This window comes from Coregonus lavaretus (assembly GCF_964263955.1).
Source record: "Coregonus lavaretus genome assembly, chromosome: 20".
NCBI lineage: Eukaryota > Metazoa > Chordata > Actinopteri > Salmoniformes > Salmonidae > Coregonus > Coregonus lavaretus.
In genome coordinates, this window is record NC_140007.1 from 6,102,934 (window position 1) to 6,120,906 (window position 17,973).

The following is a 17,973-nucleotide window of genomic DNA, read 5'->3' on the forward strand; positions in this document are numbered from 1 at the left end:
CCAAGTTCAGGCTTCTTCATCTTCTTTGGACTTTATGTGTCGGTTGGCAACCAACTTTAAGATGCATTACCACCACCAACTGGACTAGAGTGTGGACCTCAGTTCATCTTTCAATCACCCACGTGGGTATATGCTTCTAAAAACCAATGAGGAGATGGGAGAGGCAGGACTTGCGGCACGTTGAGCGTCACACATTGAACCAAGTTCTATTTTAGGGCCTAGCCATGCAGATGGTCCTTGACGCTCGTGAGCAGTGTGGGTGCAATGATTAAATAACATGTATGTGTACATTTATTTTGCAATGCTCGCGCACGGTGTGGTCAGCATGTTAGGTCAAAAATGTTCCTTTCCCCCATCCTTTTTATTTTTGTATCAAAAAATGTAACGATCACATACTACCGTATAGTAGGTGGCGGCATGCACAAATAAATGTGGGAACGCCATTATACCAAAGAAGAAGAACAATGGGCGCGCCTTAGCTCAAAGGGCCGTCCCTCTTTTTTTCTAGACGAAACTCCGCCCGTCTTCTCTTTCAGTTCTTAAAACACCCCCATCAGTTGCCATTTTACTTTGGACAAGGCTTGACTAGATTTCTAGCTGTCAAAGCAGTATTTGAGGAAGACTTGAGTGCTGTTCCCTTTAATGTTTGTATGAAGAAAGTGTGGCTCTGTTAGAATTTGATTGGAGTTATCGGCGCTGCTGAGTGGCGCAAGGGAACAGCGGTTTGCACAAGAAGGTAACGTTACACAAACTATGATGTGGGGGGAAAGGATAGCAAGCCATGGTGGCATTGGTGTTTAAATAGCTAGTTGGCTTTAACTAACGTTACCCGCCGGTTTGTCAATACAGTATTGTGTTCTCTTGTTCCTCGAGTCAGGAATTTGTCAAGGCATTTTTTTTTTGTCTGGCTTCAAACGAAACGGCTAACTAGCTAGCTAACGTTATCTACGTCGACTCGTGTTTCAAATGCACTGCCTCTGCTCTGGCCAGGCGAACAATGCTGATAACCGGCTATCTACTTTGTTTGTAGCTAATGTTGTTGCCTTTTCTCGCTGTTGGGAGTGATGACTAGTTAACTACTCAAATCATCGAATGAGGACAGGGGCATCTACTTATCTAACTAGCTAATGTGACTGAATTCAAGTCTGTTTTATATCGCAAGAAGGTTTATAGGCTAGTGCGTAGTGACAAGGCCTCCACACATTTTTAGATGCCCCTAACGTAGCTACCCTAGGTAGAACAAAAACACAACCATGAAATGGTTGGTTGTGTAAAAATATTTCACTACAAAAGTGGTTAAAAGTTATTGTGACACACACCCTACACTCAAGGTGCAGAATAATGCCGGCACACACTCTTTCCACGCAACTACTATACGGAGTGATTTTCGTAGCAGGTTAGGATTGCATTTTAGCTACCTCGAACTCTTTTCATAACCTTAACCTCTGTCTCCTAACCTGCTACGTTCAATTTCCTAACCTGCTGCGGAAAAGTCACTTTTCGAAGTGGCGTGAAAAGTGTTTGCCGAATAATACCTTGCTGGAGGGGGATGGGACAAAAACGCATGTAGCCTAGGCAGTCCATAGTTGCCGCTAGATCTGCACTATCGCCTAGGGGTTGAAGTGCATTCCCGGTAATACAGTCGTGTGCCATGGGCCGGCTCATACATAAGCATTCTCCGTTCAGGCTACAAAGGCATAATTTCCCTCCTTAACTAGCATTTATGGCGAGCCGTTGGGGGGGGGGAAACTGGAAAAATGTGTACTGTGGTAATAAAACAAATGCGATGAAGTATCCCTTTTAATAAAATAGTATTTTCCACCAGCATTTTCGGACAACTTAGGAAGTTGCACACCGTGTTCAGCCAAGTGTGTGCGACATCCTAAATTGTCCGAAAATTGTAATGGAATTTTTATTTATAGCGTTTTTCCTGTCTCCCTCATAACTGAGTGATGAGAGAGTGTTTCAGACATTTATAGCTGTATTTTTGCACCGGGCGAGTAAAACCAATGATGTCATTGGTTGATTGAGCCTGCTGTCTGATAAAAAAAATTAAAGTAATCATGGAGTCATGTTTTGTAGTAATTATTGTGGCCTTTGTGTTTCGCCAATTGCACAATCACGTGAGTAGATATGGTTGTCATTGTTCAATAAAGCCAAGGGACATGTCTCAACGAGTTTCCTATCTGCCAGGACATTGCAGGATATCTAGGTTGACGCATTTTGCCTAGCTTTGTAAAGACTACAGCACAGATATTTCACTGGATGATAAGTGTGAAGCATCTGCTTGGGTTTTCCACTCACTACCAAATATGGTGGTGAGAGGAAGCCCAGTGGCCTGCAGTGGGAGAATTTTGGCCGACATTCTGCAAAAATGTTCTCATCAATTAAACATTTGATCTCAATACAGTTAACTGTTCCGAAAACTATTTTTTACGAACAGTGGACTAAGTTTAGTAGACTTCACTCTTTGCCAAGGTTTCCAAAAATTGCAATGTTTAGGAGTGCATGGGCGAATTGCGTTATTGCGCACTTCAGAGTAGGTGGTCCCTAACGGAAATATGCAAATACATGCTATAACGCGCAAATGGGATCTCGCTAGCTCGTGCTTGGCCCTTCTCCCTCCTTGCTTGTTCTGCTCACTATGACTAATTTGTTCCCATTGGAAACGACAGGCAGGGGTTTATCTTGGGTTAGTTATACACATATTTGACGGGAGCCATTCTTCCTTGTTCCCATCCAAGAAGGCAGGCTTTTCAAAGAAAATTAGTAAAAAATCCAAATAACTTCACAGACCTTCATTGTAAAGGGTTTAAACACTGTTTCCCATGCTTGTTCAATGAACATGCACCTGTGGAACGGTCGTTAAGACACCAACAGCTTACAGACGATAGGCAATTAAGGTCACAGTTATGAAAACTTGGGACACTAAAGAGACATTTCTACTGACTCTGAAAAACACCAAAAGAAAGATGCCCAGGATCCCTGCTCATCTGCGTGAACGTGCCTTAGGCATGCTGCAAGGAGGCATGAGGACTGCAGATGTGGCCAGGGCAATAAATTGCAATGTTCCGTACTGTGAGACGCCGAAGACCGCTCTACGGGGAGACAGGACGGACAGCTGATCGTCCTCGCAGTGGCAGACCACGTGTAACAACACCTGCACAGGATCGGTACATCCAAACATCACACCTGCGGGACAGGTACAGGATGGCAACAACAACTGCCCGAGTTACACCAGGAATGTACAATCCCTCCATTAGTGCTCAGACTGTCCGCAATAGGCTGAGAGAGGCTGGACTGAGGGCTTGTAGGCCTGTTGTAAGGCAGGTCCTCACCAGACATCACCGGCAACAATGTCTCCTATGGGCACAAACTCGCTGTCGCTGGACCAGACAGGACTGGCAAAAAGTGCTCTTCACTGACTAGTCACGGTTTAGTCTCACCAGGGGTGATGATCGGATTCGCGTTTATTGTTGAAGGAATGAGCGTTACACTGAGGCCTGTACTCTGGAGCGGGATCGATTTGGAGGTGGAGGGTCCGTCATGGTCTGGGGGTGGTGTGTCACAGCATCATCGGATTGAGCTTATTGTCATTGCAGGCAATCTCAACGCTATGCGTTACAGGGAAGACATCCTCCTCCCTCATGTGGTACGCTTCCTGCAGGCTCATCCTGACATGACCCTCCAGCATGACAATGACACCAGCCATACTGCTCGTTCTGTGCGTGAATTCCTGCAAGACCGGAATGTCAGTGTTCTTCCATGGCCAGCGACGAGCCCGGATCTCAATCCCATTGAGCACGTCTGGGACCTGTTGGATCGGAGGGTGAGGGCTAGGGCCATTCCCCCCCAGAAATGTCTTGGAACTTACTGGTGCTTTGGTGGAAGAGTGGGGTAACATCTCAGCAAGAACTGGCAAATGTGGTGCAGTCCATGGCCCTAGCCCTCACCCAGGAATGGCCCTAGCCCTCACCCTCCGATCCGACAGGTCCCAGACGTGCTCAATGGGATTGAGATCCGGGATCTTCGCTGGCCATGGCAGAACACTGACATTCCTGTCTTGCAGGAAATTACGCACAGAACAAGTAGTATGGCTGGTGGCATTGCCATGCTGGAGGGTCATGTCAGGATGAGCCTGCAGGAAGGGTACCACATTAGGGAGGATATCTTCCCTGTAACGCACAGCGTTGAGATTGCCTGCAATGACAATAAATTCAGTCCGATAATGCTGTGACACACTGCCCCAGACCATGATGGACCCTCCACCTCCAAATCGATCCCGCTCCAGAGTACAGGGACGTTTCTTTTTTTGCTGAGTTTGTGTAAAGATGATGTGTCCTGAGTATAGTATAAAATGTTGAGACAAGAAGGGGAGGGGTGTGTGGCGAGGATCTAGGCGAGTCTCCCTCCAGAATGGCTCAGCTGTCTCCTGCCAATTCTTGTGCAATCAATGTGTGAATTGTTTGCCCTTTTGATCGATAAAAAAAATAATATCCCGTTTACATGTCACCAGTAGTACATTTGTACCGTTAATCCCAGTCATTTGGTTACATTTAAATTCTGTTAATGTATTTGTTGGTCATTTACCATTCTGGAAACGTTTAGAGTTCACAGCCTACTACACTTGTGAGAAACAAGTTTTGGTTTACTTCATAACCATCATTTGAGATTTGTAAATATTTTCGTTCTTGTTTGGAGTGCTCAATGTGAGCAATGAGCATGTCTGGTTTCTCTGTCCTGATAATGGTGCGCCTGAGCAAGCATAGGAGTACCTGGCCTGCTGCGCGGAAATGTAGGTGTGTTTAACATCCATTGCTAGTGATCCATTAAAACTATATTTCCTCACAGTAAGCTATTAGAAAAATATTTAGACCAATCTCCCCCTCTAATCACCAATCCTCGGTGTGAAAGAGCAATGGAAGTTCTAGGCCTATCGCTGCATTGGCCTATAGGCTATGAGAGGCACTCCTCCTGCTTTTAACACGCGATTGCATTTTGGAATTGTTGGGCAATGAATAGCCATGTAAAAGCACCGTTCTTTTCTCCAGCAGCAACCAACTGAGGAGCTACAGGAGAAATTACGCTCAAAATAGGCTCTGTATGCTGTGCACATGTCATAGTTGGATAAATAAGATACACGATGACTAACAAATACAGGCCAATTTTATTAACTATATTATGCATATTAACCTATAGACCGATAAGCATGGTGGTCAAATGTATTTACAGTACCTTCAGAAAATATTCATACCCCTTGACTTATTCCACATTTTCTTGTTACAGCCCGAATTCAAAATTGATTTAAATTGATTTTTTTTCTCATCCATCTACACAAAATACCCTGTAATGACAGTGAACATGTTTTTAGTAATCTGCAACTTTTTTGGAAATGAAATATCTCATTTACAGAAGTATTCACACCCCTGAGTCAAATGTTAGAATCACCTGCTTGTGAGTATTTCTGGGTAAGTCTCCAAGAGCTTTGCACACCTGGATTGTACAGTATTTGCGCATTATTCTTTTAAAATCTCTTCAAGCTCTGTCAAGTTGGTGGTTGTTCATTGCAAGACAGACCGTTTCAAGTCTTGCCATAGATTTCCAAGCAGATTTTAAGTCAACTGTAACTAGGCTACTCGGGAACAATCAAATCAAATTTTATTGGCCACATGCGCCGAATAGAACAGGTGCAGACATTACAGTTAAATGCTTACTTACAGCCCTTAACCAACAGTGCATTTATTTTTAATAAAAAAGTAAAATAAAACAACAACAATTGTTGAGAGAAAAAAAGAGGAAGTAAAATAAAATAACAGTAGGGAGTCTATATATACAGGGTGGTACTGGTGCAGAGTCAATGTGCGGGGGCACTGGCTAGTTGAAGTAATATGTACATGTGGGTAGAGTTAAAGTGATTATGCATAAATAATTAACAGAGTAGCAGCAGCGTAAACATATGGTGGGGGGGCAGTGCAAAAGACCTAGACTTGGCGCCCCGGTACCGCTTGCCGTGCGGTAGCAGAGAACAGTCTATGACTAGGGTGGCTGGAGTCTCTGACAATTTTTAGGGCCTTCCTCTGACACTGCCTGGTATAGAGGTCCTGGATGGCAGGAAACTTGGCCCCAGTGATGTACTGGGCCGTACGCACTACCCTCTGTAGTGCCTTGCGGTCAGAGGCCAAGCAGTTGCCGTACCAGGCGGTGATGCAACCAGTCAGGATGCTCTCGATGGTGCAGCTGTAGAATTTTTTGAGAATCTGAGGACCCATGCCAAATCTTTTCAGTCTCCTTAGGGGGAATAGGCTTTGTCGTGCCCTCTTCACGACTGTCTTGGTGTGTTTGGACCATGATAGTTTGTTGGTGATGTGGACACCAAGGAACTTGAAGCTCTCAACCTGCTCCACTACAGCCCCGTCGATGAGAATGGGGGCGTGCTCAGTCCTCTTTTTTTTCCTGTAGTCCACAATAATCTCCTTTGTCTTGGTCACGTTGAGGGAGAGGTTGTAATCCTGGCACCACACGGCCAGGTCTCTGACCTCCTCCCTATAGGCTGTCTCATCGTTGTCGGTGATCAGGCCTACCACTGTTGTGTCATCGGCAAATTTAATGATGGTGTTGGAGTCGTGCCTGGCCATGCAGTCGTGGGTGAACAGGGAGTACAGGAGGGGACTGAGCACGCACCACTGAGGGGCCCCCGTGTTGAGGATCAGTGTGGCAGATGTGTTGTTACCTACCCTTACCACCTGGGGGCGGCCTGTCAGGAAGTCCAGGATCCAGTTGGAGAGGGAGGTGTTTAGTCCCAGGATCCTTAGCTTAGTGATGAGCTTTGAGGGCACTATGGTGTTGAATGCTGAGCTGTAGTCAATGAATAGCATTCTCACGTAGGTGTTCCTCTTGTCCAGGTGGGAAAGGGCAGTGTGGAGTGCAATAGAGATTGCATCATCTGTGGATCTGTTGGGGCGGTATGCAAATTGGAGTGGGTCTAGGGTTTCTGGGATAATGGTGTTGATGTGAGCCATGACCAGCCTTTCAAAGCACTTCATGGCTACAGACGTCAGTGCTACGGGTTGGTAGTCATTTGGCAGGTTATCTTAGTGTCCTTGGGCACGGGGACTATGGTGGTCTGCTTGAAACATGTTGGTATTACAGACTCAGTCAGGGACATGTTGAAAATGTCAGTGAAGACACTTGCCAGTTGGTCAGCACATGCTCGGAGTACATGTCCTGGTAATCCGTCTGGCCCTGCGGCCTTGTGAATGTTGACCTGCTTAAAAGTCTTACTCACATCGTCTACGGAGAGCGGGATCACATAGTCATCCGGAACAGCTGGTGCTCTCGAAGCGAGTATAGAAGTGGTTTAGCTCGTAGGCTTGTCACTGGGCAGCTCGCGGCTGTGCTTCCCTTTTGTAGTCTGCAATAGTTTTCAAGCCCTGCCACATCCGACGAGCGTCAGAGCCGGTGTAGTACGATTCAATCTTAGTCCTGTATTGACTCTTTGCCTGTTTGATGGTTCGTCGGAGGGCATAGTGGGATTTCGTATAAGCGTCCGGGTCAGAATCCCGCTCCTTGAAAGCGCAGCTCTACCCTTTAGCTCAGTGCGGATGTTTCCTGTAATCCATGGCTTCTGGTTGGGGTATGTACGTACAGTCACTGTGGGGACGTCATCATCAATGCACTTATTGATGAAGCCAGTGACTGATGTGGTGTACTCCTCAATGCTATCTGAAGAATCCCGGAACATGTTCCAGTCTGTGCTAGCAAAACAGTCCTGTAGCTTAGCATCTGCGTCATCTGACCACTTTTTTTTTATTAACCAAGTCACTGGCGCTTCCTGCTTTAGTTTTTGCTTATAAGCAGGAATCAGGAGGATAGAGTTATGGTCAGATTTGCCAAATGGAGGGCGAGGGAGAGCTTTGTATGCGTCTCTGTGTGTGGAGTAAAGGTGGTCTAGAGTTTTTTCTTTTTTTTCTTCCTCTGGTTGCACATTTAACATGCTGGTAGAAATGAGGTAGAACGGATTTAAGTTTCCCTGCATTAAAGTCCCCAGCCACTAGGAGAGCTGCCTCTGGATGAGCATTTTCCTGTTCACTTGTGGCCTTATACAGCTCATTCAGTACAATCTTAATGCCAGCATTGGTTTGTGGTGGTAAATAGACAGCTATGAAAAATATAGATGATAAACTCTCTTGGTAAATAGTGTGGTCTACAGCTTATCATAAGATACTCTACCTCAGGCGAGCAAAACCTCGAGACTTCCTTAGTATTTGATTTTGTGCACCAGCTGTTGTTTACAAATATACACAGACCGCCACCCCTTGTCTTACCGGAGTCAGCCGTTCTATCCTGCTGATGTAGCGTATAGCCCGCTAGCTGTATGTTGTCCATGTCGTCGTTCAGCCACGACTCGGTGAAACATAAGATATTACAGTTTTTAATGTCCCGTTGGTAGGATAACCGTAATCTTAGGTCATCCAATTTATTCTCAAATGATTGAAGATTGGCTAATAGGGTTGATGGGAGAGGCAGTTTACTCGCTCGCTGTTGGATCCTTACAAGGCACCCCGGCCTACGTCCACGATATCTCTCTTTCACATGCGAATGACAGGGTTTTAGGCCTTGTCGGGTGTCTGTAGGATATCCTTCGTGGCCGCATCGTTGAAGAAAAAATCTTCGTCCAATACGAGGTGAGTAATCGCTGTCCTGATATCCAGAAGCACTTTTTGGTTATAAGAGACGATGGCAGAAACATTATGTACAAAATAAATTACAAATAATGCGGGAAAACACACATAATAGTACAATTGGTTAGAGGGCTGTAAAATGTCGTCAATGTCGTCTTGTCAAGCCATTCCAGTGTGGCTCAGTTGGTATAGCATAGCGCTTGCAACGCCAGGGTTGTGTGTTCGATTCCTTCGGGGGGAAAAGTATGAACGTATGCTCTGGATAAGAGCGTCTGCTAAATTACTAAAATGTATTTGGCCTTGTTTTTATGTTATTGCCCTGCTGAAAGGTGAATTTGTCTCCCAGTTTCTGTTGGAAAGCAGGCAGAACCAGGTTTTCCTCTAGGATTTTGCCTGTGCTTAGCTCTGTACAGTTTGTTTAGCCCCCCAAAAACCTCCCTAGTCCTTGCCGATGACCAGCATACCCATAACATGATGCAGCCACTGTGGTGAATTATTATTATTAATGAACTGTAGAGTTTAATGGACTATGAGGTAGAACTGGGTTAATCAAGAGCATAAAGTTAGAATTCTTTGTAACTGGGCCAGGAATTGTATTGGGTCATTTTAATTTCACTGTGGGTGAGTAGAGCGGGAATCTGCCCTAGGGTCAGATTGCTTGCTCTTACTTAAATCCATGGCTGTCTTATCTGATGAGACTGAAACTAGCTTGTGGCCTTTTGTCTCTCTCTTCAAACACAGTGAAGGGAGCGGCACCAGGGTTGAATAGAGTTTGGGCTAGACCTTTGTCTCCTTGGTATCTTCTTGATTGATTACAGCATGAGGGGGTGAGGTTTGTGTATGATTCAAGAATTTAGGGCCTTGTCATGTTTAAACTATACATGAGTGTGTGTGCAAGACAGGGGAGCGAGTGATTGGTTAGCGTAATAGTTCAGCCGTCCTCGGGGACAAAGGAAGTGGGTGTGGAGTGATAAAGAGCGGGAAACTGAAGAGGGAGGGATTTAGAGCTAGAAGAGTTGGGATGATGGTATATAATGTGACGTGAGAGAGGAAGAACGGTGTGCCACTCTGCAGACTGGTATCGGCTTTGTTGAAATTTTAATAAAGTCACTTCTTGATGCAACAAAAACTCTAAGACCTTATTTGTAATAAAGTATAGTGGTTATTTTCTACAACACCACCACGCTTGAAGTTATGAAGTGGTACTCGGTGACATTGGATTTTTTCCAATGTGGTTTTACTTTAGTGCCGTATTGCAAACAGGGTGCATGTTTTGGAATATTTTTATTCTGTACGGGCTTCCTTTTCACTCTGTTCATTCAGGTAAGTATTGTGGAGTAACTACAATGTTGGTGATCCATCCTCAGTTTTCTCCTGTCACAGACATTAAACTATAGAACTGTATAAGTCACCATTGGCCTGATGGTGAAATCCCTGAGCGGTTTCCTTCCTCTCCGGCAACTGAGTTTGGAAGGGCACCTGTATCTTTGTAGTGACTGGGTGTATTGATACACCATCCAAAGTGTAATTAATAACTTCACCATGCTCAAAGGGATGTCCAAAGTCTGCTTGTTTTTATTTTGACCCATCTACCAATAGGTGTCCTTTGCGAGGCATTCGACAACCTCCCTGGTCTTTGTGGTAGGATCTGTTTTGAAATTCACTGTTCGACTGAGGGACCTTAAAGATAATTGTGTGTGTGTGGGGTACCGAATGAGGTAGTCATTCAAAAATCATGTTTAACTCTATTGCACAGAGTGAGTCCATGTGACTTGTTAAGCACATTTTTACTCCTGAACTTATTTAGGCTTGCCATAACAAAGGTGTTGAATTATTATTGACTCAAGACATTTCAGCTTTTCATTTTTTATTAACTTGTAAAAAATGTAGAAAAACATAATTCCACTGACATTATGGGTTATTGGATGTAGGCCAGTGATGACAAATCTAAATTTAATCAATTTTAAATTCAGGCTGTAAGATAACACATGTCTAGATAAAGTCAAGGGGTGTGAATACTTTCTGAAGGCACTGTAGATCGACTGGTATTTCCATTAATGAAAGCATTTTCACTAAAAAAATGTTATCGGTAGTTGCCGGCTAACGGAAACCTTGCTATTGATAATGTAGCCAAATAAGTGATAACATACTATGTGGGACTGAGCCTAGCTATACCAATCCACGCCACTTGTCAGTCAGTATGGCTCAGTATTGAACAGCCTGCTGTCATGCTGATCCCTCGTCGTGGAGAGCTATCCTCCTATAGGTTTACACTTCATCCCTTACCTAACCTACCACCCTCTGTATAAAACCATCTTTCTAACCAATAGACCGCAGTTGGTCAAAGTCAATAACATGTCGGATTTTCATACGTCCTTCTCGCATCCCGGGATTTATGTTATTACTGGCTTAGTACACCAGAATGCTAACAAAATTAGCAAAATTGTGAATTTCCATGGAGGCTGCTAGCTAAAGAGCGCAAAGACAGGCAATCCAGTTCAATTTTTTATGTGTCTGTGGGAGCTACCGAAATAATATAGATATTTTTAGATTTACTATTAAATGTGAACGAGAGACATTGTAAAAATGAACAAAGTTTTGATGCATGCTTGTCTGAAAGAAGAATCGTACTGGCTCTGAAATAGCATGTATACACGGGGTGTCTGGAGTTGCTAGGGCAACAGGCCTGCCTGCTCAGAGAAGATGGGGAGGAGCAGATGGGCCTAGAACAGAGAGCAGAAAAAATGCAACCATATCAAAAGGTGGCAGATGTACAGAACTCATCCAAGGGGCTTTGACTTCTCAAACACGGCAGAAAGCTTGCAAAATATGATGCCCAGTCACCTTTATTAATTCAGTAACTTACTTAGATAACGCGACCACTAAGTTTAACTCACTAGTTAACGCAGAATACATTTTTTACACTGGGAAAAAAAAAGAGTGCGTAAGAAATCTATTGATGCTTTTTGTAAACTCAGATCAAAAATGCTTCTTGTAATTTCTGCTCAGCATCAGACAAATGTTGTGCTTCAGTTACTTCTCCACTCGGATGAGAATTCACGACTGGGCATTCTATCAGCAGACTGCTCTCTGACTGTGTAGCTACTTTTCTCTGGTACTTCTCTGTAGCCAGCCTACTTTTCTCCAAGATGAACTTAAGCAAAACATTAAGAAATGTAGCTGGCTACATTCTTTCAGTGATGAACATTAGAAATATGATGTCTGTTAAGTTGCATCAATTCAAATCTGGTATAGGAACAAAAAGTCAATACACGTCTTCTAAAATAGACTAGTATTTTAATTAATGCAAACACTTCAATGGTAAATATGATGTTCGTGTATATACGGGCTCCCTGAAACACCACGCAGGGCAGACAGAGAACTGAGCTATTGTTATAAGTTCTTCTTTAAATACTCTGACAGAGAGAGTTCCCATCTCCCTGCTGGGCCTGTCAGATTAGAGGCTGGGTGTGGTTTAAACTTACCCAACCTATCGATGGCGCACAGGCTGGTCCCAGCCCCTTGGCACTTCACTGTTGCCGGGCATTAGTTGTTATCTTTACAACTTGTCTCGAGTCAGCAACCTCAGACATAGTTTGTTCTTCTTCATTGTAGCAGAACACATGTCCTTGAGCGGTTTAACAAAGAGGCAGTGTGTGTGTGTCACAAGTCTGTCTCAGCCTACCCCCTAACGGTTCCTCACATTAATCACAGCTTGTTATGTTAAACAATCTATATCAGTACAGCACAAACCTATTATGTTTAATCATTAATGTATTCTTTCTAAGCTAGGCATCACATCTAGTTGTAAGAGAATAGATCCCCACATGTCCATGCATCATTTTGCTAAAGATACTGCTTTGTTTTTTATTGTAAGCTCATTTACTTGTGTGGCTGCCAGCCAAATAGTGTTGCACTTCTGTTGTCCTCTGTCAATGAAGCCGTTTTCTGCCACATGTGTTGGACTAATGCATTTTCTGTGAAGGTTGCATGTCCCTGATAACACTGAAGCAAAAAAATAAAACTGACTTTCAATATAAAAAGCGACCATTGTCTACACAGGTGAACTGACCTGCTCACGTTGTGCTATTTACAAACAAACACAGGCCTGGCTCAACTGTTTTGGGGAACAATGGAAGCTTCATAATGTGACAGGTGAAATGAATGCAATCTGCTTTATCTCCTAACGTATTGCACAAGTTGCCTGCAGGACTTTACTTGAGTAGCTACACATTTTAAATGTATTGAAAAACTTCAAGGAAATAGTTTAAACAGTATTGCTGTTATTGGAAAAACCATCCCGTGGCTATTTCCAAATACCCCGGTATACGGTATGTATACTAGGGCTGGGCGACATGGACAAAATATCATATCACAATATTCTTCTGATTTTTGACGGTATTTTATATTTTTGAATAATACATGTTCTAAATATGCTTTAGTAGTTCATGACCATGGAGTGGCAACACATACATTATAAGGGATTTCAATGGGACTTTCTCCATTTATACTGTTGAATCCTACTCCCAAAAAAATATTTTCAGAATGTTCATTCATTTCTGTATTTGCTGCACTTTTATTTCCACATTGTGCCACGCATCATTGTATGGGCAAAAAATCTAGGCCTAGTTAATTGGTGAACTGTTGGACTCATGGAAATATGATTATTCTAATTCATATAGTGGGCAGCACCTTGAATGCATTGTTTTGACGTGATAACAAATGAATAAGCCAGTGAGGAATTATTGACAGGGTAGGAACCAATCTGTTGGTCAGTGTTTCCAGGTGACCCTAGATGTTACATTACATGTTTTCTTACTTCATGTAGCTAGCTAGCCAACATATTCATGCTTCGCATATTCCTCTCTGACATGCTTATCTAGGCCTACACCAGCACTGGTACCAGGCAGTATTAGCTAACTAGCTACATTTGCGCTGACTCTTATCTGGCTGGCTAGCTAGCTTGCTAAATGTGCGAACTATTGATTTGGAATTTGCGGCTAACACAAATTATCTTAGCAACACCTTGCTAAAAAAAGACAAACTAGCAAACAGTAATGCACAAACTAATAATGCAATTCTAGAACGCTTGTGGAAAGCAGCATGTCACCAACATTGTTGCATCCATCTGCCCATGCAGAGTGAACGGCAAGAAAGTGCTTGTGACTCCGTGGTCGAGCAACGGGGCAGGGCTTGGTGTGATTAGCGGCATGCAGGAGGAGAGGGAGATGGCTCAAATAGCATATAGAGTAAACTATCAAAATGGACATTATACTCGCCAGAGTTGCGTATCACGTTTAACGAACCAAACATTTAAATACTGTTAGAAGGTCAAGTAAAAACTCAAACTGGTCAGTGTGTGGTGTAAAATATGGTATACCGCCCATGCCTCCATATAGCGTCAAAGTGTATGTTGCTAACCAAATGTTAGGCTAGGAGCAAGAGGAAATAGTGTTTTAATAAAAGCCTTATTGCTTTTCTCTTAAATGGGCAAAAGGTTGTGCCTTTTTCCCCCACTGATGGATCAACTTTATTTCAGAGTCTGTCGAGCTCTCTTCGGCAAGATTCTGAAAGATACTGGTAACCGATGTTCCCTCTAAGCCTGGCAGAAGCGCGAGATTGAACTTCTCAACATTCAAGAGTTTTCCCCCTTATGATTGAATCAACATATTAGCCACTTTCAATGCAACATACCGAAGCAAAATGAACTATGCTAGACTTAGTATGCAAAACAAACTACACAAGAGATTTTGCATTGACATGCACAACTCAGCCCGTACTCTACACAGACCGGTGCGGCAGAACCAATCAGAGCTTCAGTCGGCCTATATGCAAATATCCCATTGCCATATATAGATCTGTGCCATTCACGTTGAACTGGACTGTGTTTACAGCATAAGCGGTCGTGAGTAGATGCGCTTGTTTTGAGATCCATGCGAGAGCTGCATGTAGCCACGTGTGCAGATTTGCTCAGATCCTTTGCTAGGTAGTGAGTTTTTAGCCCAGTGTTAGATAATTTGTAGTCAGCAATGGGGGCGTGATTGCGTCCTACAAGAGCACAAAACGTGTACTTTTCTAGATATCTTTGCAAAGCGAGTTGGGTAAAAAGCTATTTTTTGGGGTCTTAAAGGGCCAGTGTTGTATTTTGAGACCGGCTTGAATAAGCTAAGTAGCTAATAGGCATAGGGTAGCATAATTTGTCTGATTCTCTGTATAATGGTATGGGAATAATGCATTTTATTTTGTAAAGTGGTTTCTTGCGTCGAACACAACATTTTCAGTCACCTTGCCTGAAGGACAAGTGAATAAGCAGGTTAATGTCAAATCGTGCATTTTTTCCCCCACCTCAAAGTCTCATGGAAAGTAGGCATTGAACACCACACATTGACTGCTACTGTAGGCTGAATGATAGAACAGCTATTTCCATGTTAAAATGTTATGGGATGCATTTTCTCCATTGTTTTTGATGGTAGGCCACTACATTATAATCAAATAGCCACAGAAGCCTACTTGACCACTGTCTGAAACTAACTTAAAGCGGGTGAAGCCTCGGTGTTCACAGTAAATGCGCGCTGGAAGTTGCACTGAATTTTCACAACGTTCAAGTTTGCGCTCAGCAGACCTGAAATTTGCTCATTGCTAGAAAAAATTAGGGAATATTGCTGGTAACTAACCCAAGATATATCATCGCCGTTGTTTCCAATTGGAGCAAATGAAGCACAATGGGCAAAATAATCAAGGAGGTGGGCAGAACTAAGCACAAGCTAGCAAGAGCCTATTGCCGTATTTTAGGCTGCATTTGCATAGTTCCGTTACTACTCTGAAGTGCGCGTGTGCAATAACTCAATACACCCGTGCACTCGTTCTAAACAACGCCATTTTTTGACATTTTGGCAAATGGTCAAGTCTACATAACTTAGTGCACAGATTCTAGTTTGGGGAACCGAAAGCGGTGTTGAGATTGAATCTTTCCTTGATGAGAGAATTAAAAGAATGTCAGCCGAGTTTAATCTAGAACCATTTTCTCCCACTTCCCGCCACTGGACTGCCGATCATCACCATATTTGGTGGTGAGTGGAAGTTCTAAACGGATGCTTCAGATTTATACCCCCTGTGACGTGTCTGGGTTTCGCCTTTTGTCTGTGGTGGTACTTTTTAATCAAATGTTGTGTTAGCCTAATTAATCAGCAACCTGAAATGTCCCATATCCAAGTTTTTGAATGTCAATGATTTACTGAAGTTTAGTACGATGTCACTACACATTTTGTAACGTTTATTTTACTTTTCTTTCCCACAGGGCTGATCTCGGACGTGAGTATCACCAATGCTAACCGGTATATGCCATGAATTGTAAGGAAGCGACAGAGAAGGTTGTCCTGTCATGGTCGCGATTCACCTCAGCTGGCCAAACTACTCTACTGGAGACCCTGAAGGCATTCAGTCCTATGTCAAAAGACCTTTTCGACAGTGAAAAGGAACTGGCCACTTTTATTGAGGGACTCAAAGATGAAGGTCACAAGCCTACTGTACTTAAAAGTAAAGATGTTTATGGTTACAGGTCTTGTACTTCAGTACTCAGGCCTGTAGTAAAGACGCAGAGTACACTGGACATTGCTTCCTCAAAGGTTAAAAAGACTGGCAAAAAGAAAGGTCGAAAACCCCTGGGCAAGAACACAGAAATCAACTATGCTTTGTTAAGTGCAGCAGCGAAAGTTGTCCTGAAGAATCAACCCAAGATTCTTTTGACAAATCTGTCAAAGGAGTCTCTCAAACAGACTGTCCTCTCAAAACCACCAGAATTGGCTGTTGGGCCTGTCCAGATGCAGTCATACATAAGACTGACAAACATTATTGGACCCTCTACAGGCCACACTGCGAGACTGCAGTTCCACACAGGTGTGGTCAGAAGAGGTAACGGTGCCGAACTCTCATCGGCCACCATCTCTAACAGGGACACAAGCACTGCATTTGGAAGGTACCGGAAACTCCGCAAAATCAGTAACTTTGAGGAGAGTGAACTTTGTGCCTTGCCCAGTCAATATCATTGGAGTCCCTGTTCTTGCCATGCTGCAAAACGACCGGGTTTTGAAGGAATGCAACAGAATGCCTTGCTGGAGGGACCAGAAAAGGAAAAGGACTGATGAGGCTGAGGACAAACTCTGTGAAGAGGCCCAGAAATGGGGTCTGGCTGGTCAAAGAGCAGGAAGACCGCCGACTGAGCCAGAACAACCTGAGGTGATCAAGGTTGATGACTCGATCACAGACAAGGAGGTGAGGTAAGCCCAGAAGATCCTTCGAGGTCACCGGTCATAGATTTGACCACTTATTGCCTACCCAATGTGAACGGCCGTCAAGAGTCTTAGTCCATTTGTCCTCCATGTACATTTTTAAACCTTTTTATTTTTTTATTTTATTTTTAGTTGCATCTCATATCGAGACAGTGCTTTGTATTAGCTGTGCTCAGCTTGGGAGGATTGGGATTGTTTGGGATACTTTTCTGAGATTGGAAAAAATGATATTTATGTTAATATGTTTACATAAGAGGACACTGGGGTATTGCCTAAACATCCAAAAATATGCTTTATGTTTTGTCTTAACACTGCACATAGTATAGGTCACCCCTTGACTGATAAGGGAAGGAATGGAGAAGTGTGGTGAGGCACAATGTATGTCCCCATATGAGTTGTACCTACAGTATATTTGTCTTTTTACACTTTTTTTCTTCTATTGGACCCTTATGAAATGTAATTTTCTTATCTGTTTTATAAATGATATAAACATCTTTGACAATGAAGCCATGTCATGTATAATTATGCAGCATTCACTTGCTAGAATTTTACATTTGAGTCATTTAGCAGACGCTCTTATCCAGAGCGACTTAGTTAGTGCGTACATTTTTCATACTGGCCCCCGTGGGAATCGAACCCACAACCCTGGCGTTGCAAGTGCCATGCTCTACCAACTGAGCTACAGGAGGGCTATATACATACAGATATTTTATATCACTTTCTAGTCATGTCATTACTGTATTTCGGATAATTGGGTCCATTGAAATGGTGTGATTTTGAAAGTTAGGAGGTCCTATACATTTTAGTAATTTAGCAGACGCTCTTATCCAGAGCGACTTACAGTTAGTTAGTGAGTGCATACATAATTTTTTTATACTGGCCCCCCCGTAGGAATCAAACCCCATGCCAAACGCCATGCTCTACCAACTGAGCTACATCATTGCCGGCCATTCCCTCCCCTACCCTGGACGACGCTGGGCCAATTTTGCGCCGCCCCATGGGTC

General features: G+C 43.4%; 1 protein-coding gene across 1 annotated transcript; it reads left to right on the plus strand.

The window, feature by feature from the left end:
* Positions 1 to 648: 648 nt before the first annotated feature.
* LOC311148262 (coiled-coil domain-containing protein 71-like) lies at positions 649 to 17,475 on the plus strand. Its single transcript, XM_084185163.1, has 2 exons — positions 649 to 736; positions 15,979 to 17,475. The coding sequence occupies exon 2, from the start codon at positions 16,025 to 16,027 to the stop codon at positions 16,820 to 16,822; it is 798 nt and encodes a 265-aa protein (XP_084041289.1). The 5' UTR covers positions 649 to 736; positions 15,979 to 16,024; the 3' UTR covers positions 16,823 to 17,475.
* Positions 17,476 to 17,973: the final 498 nt, after the last annotated feature.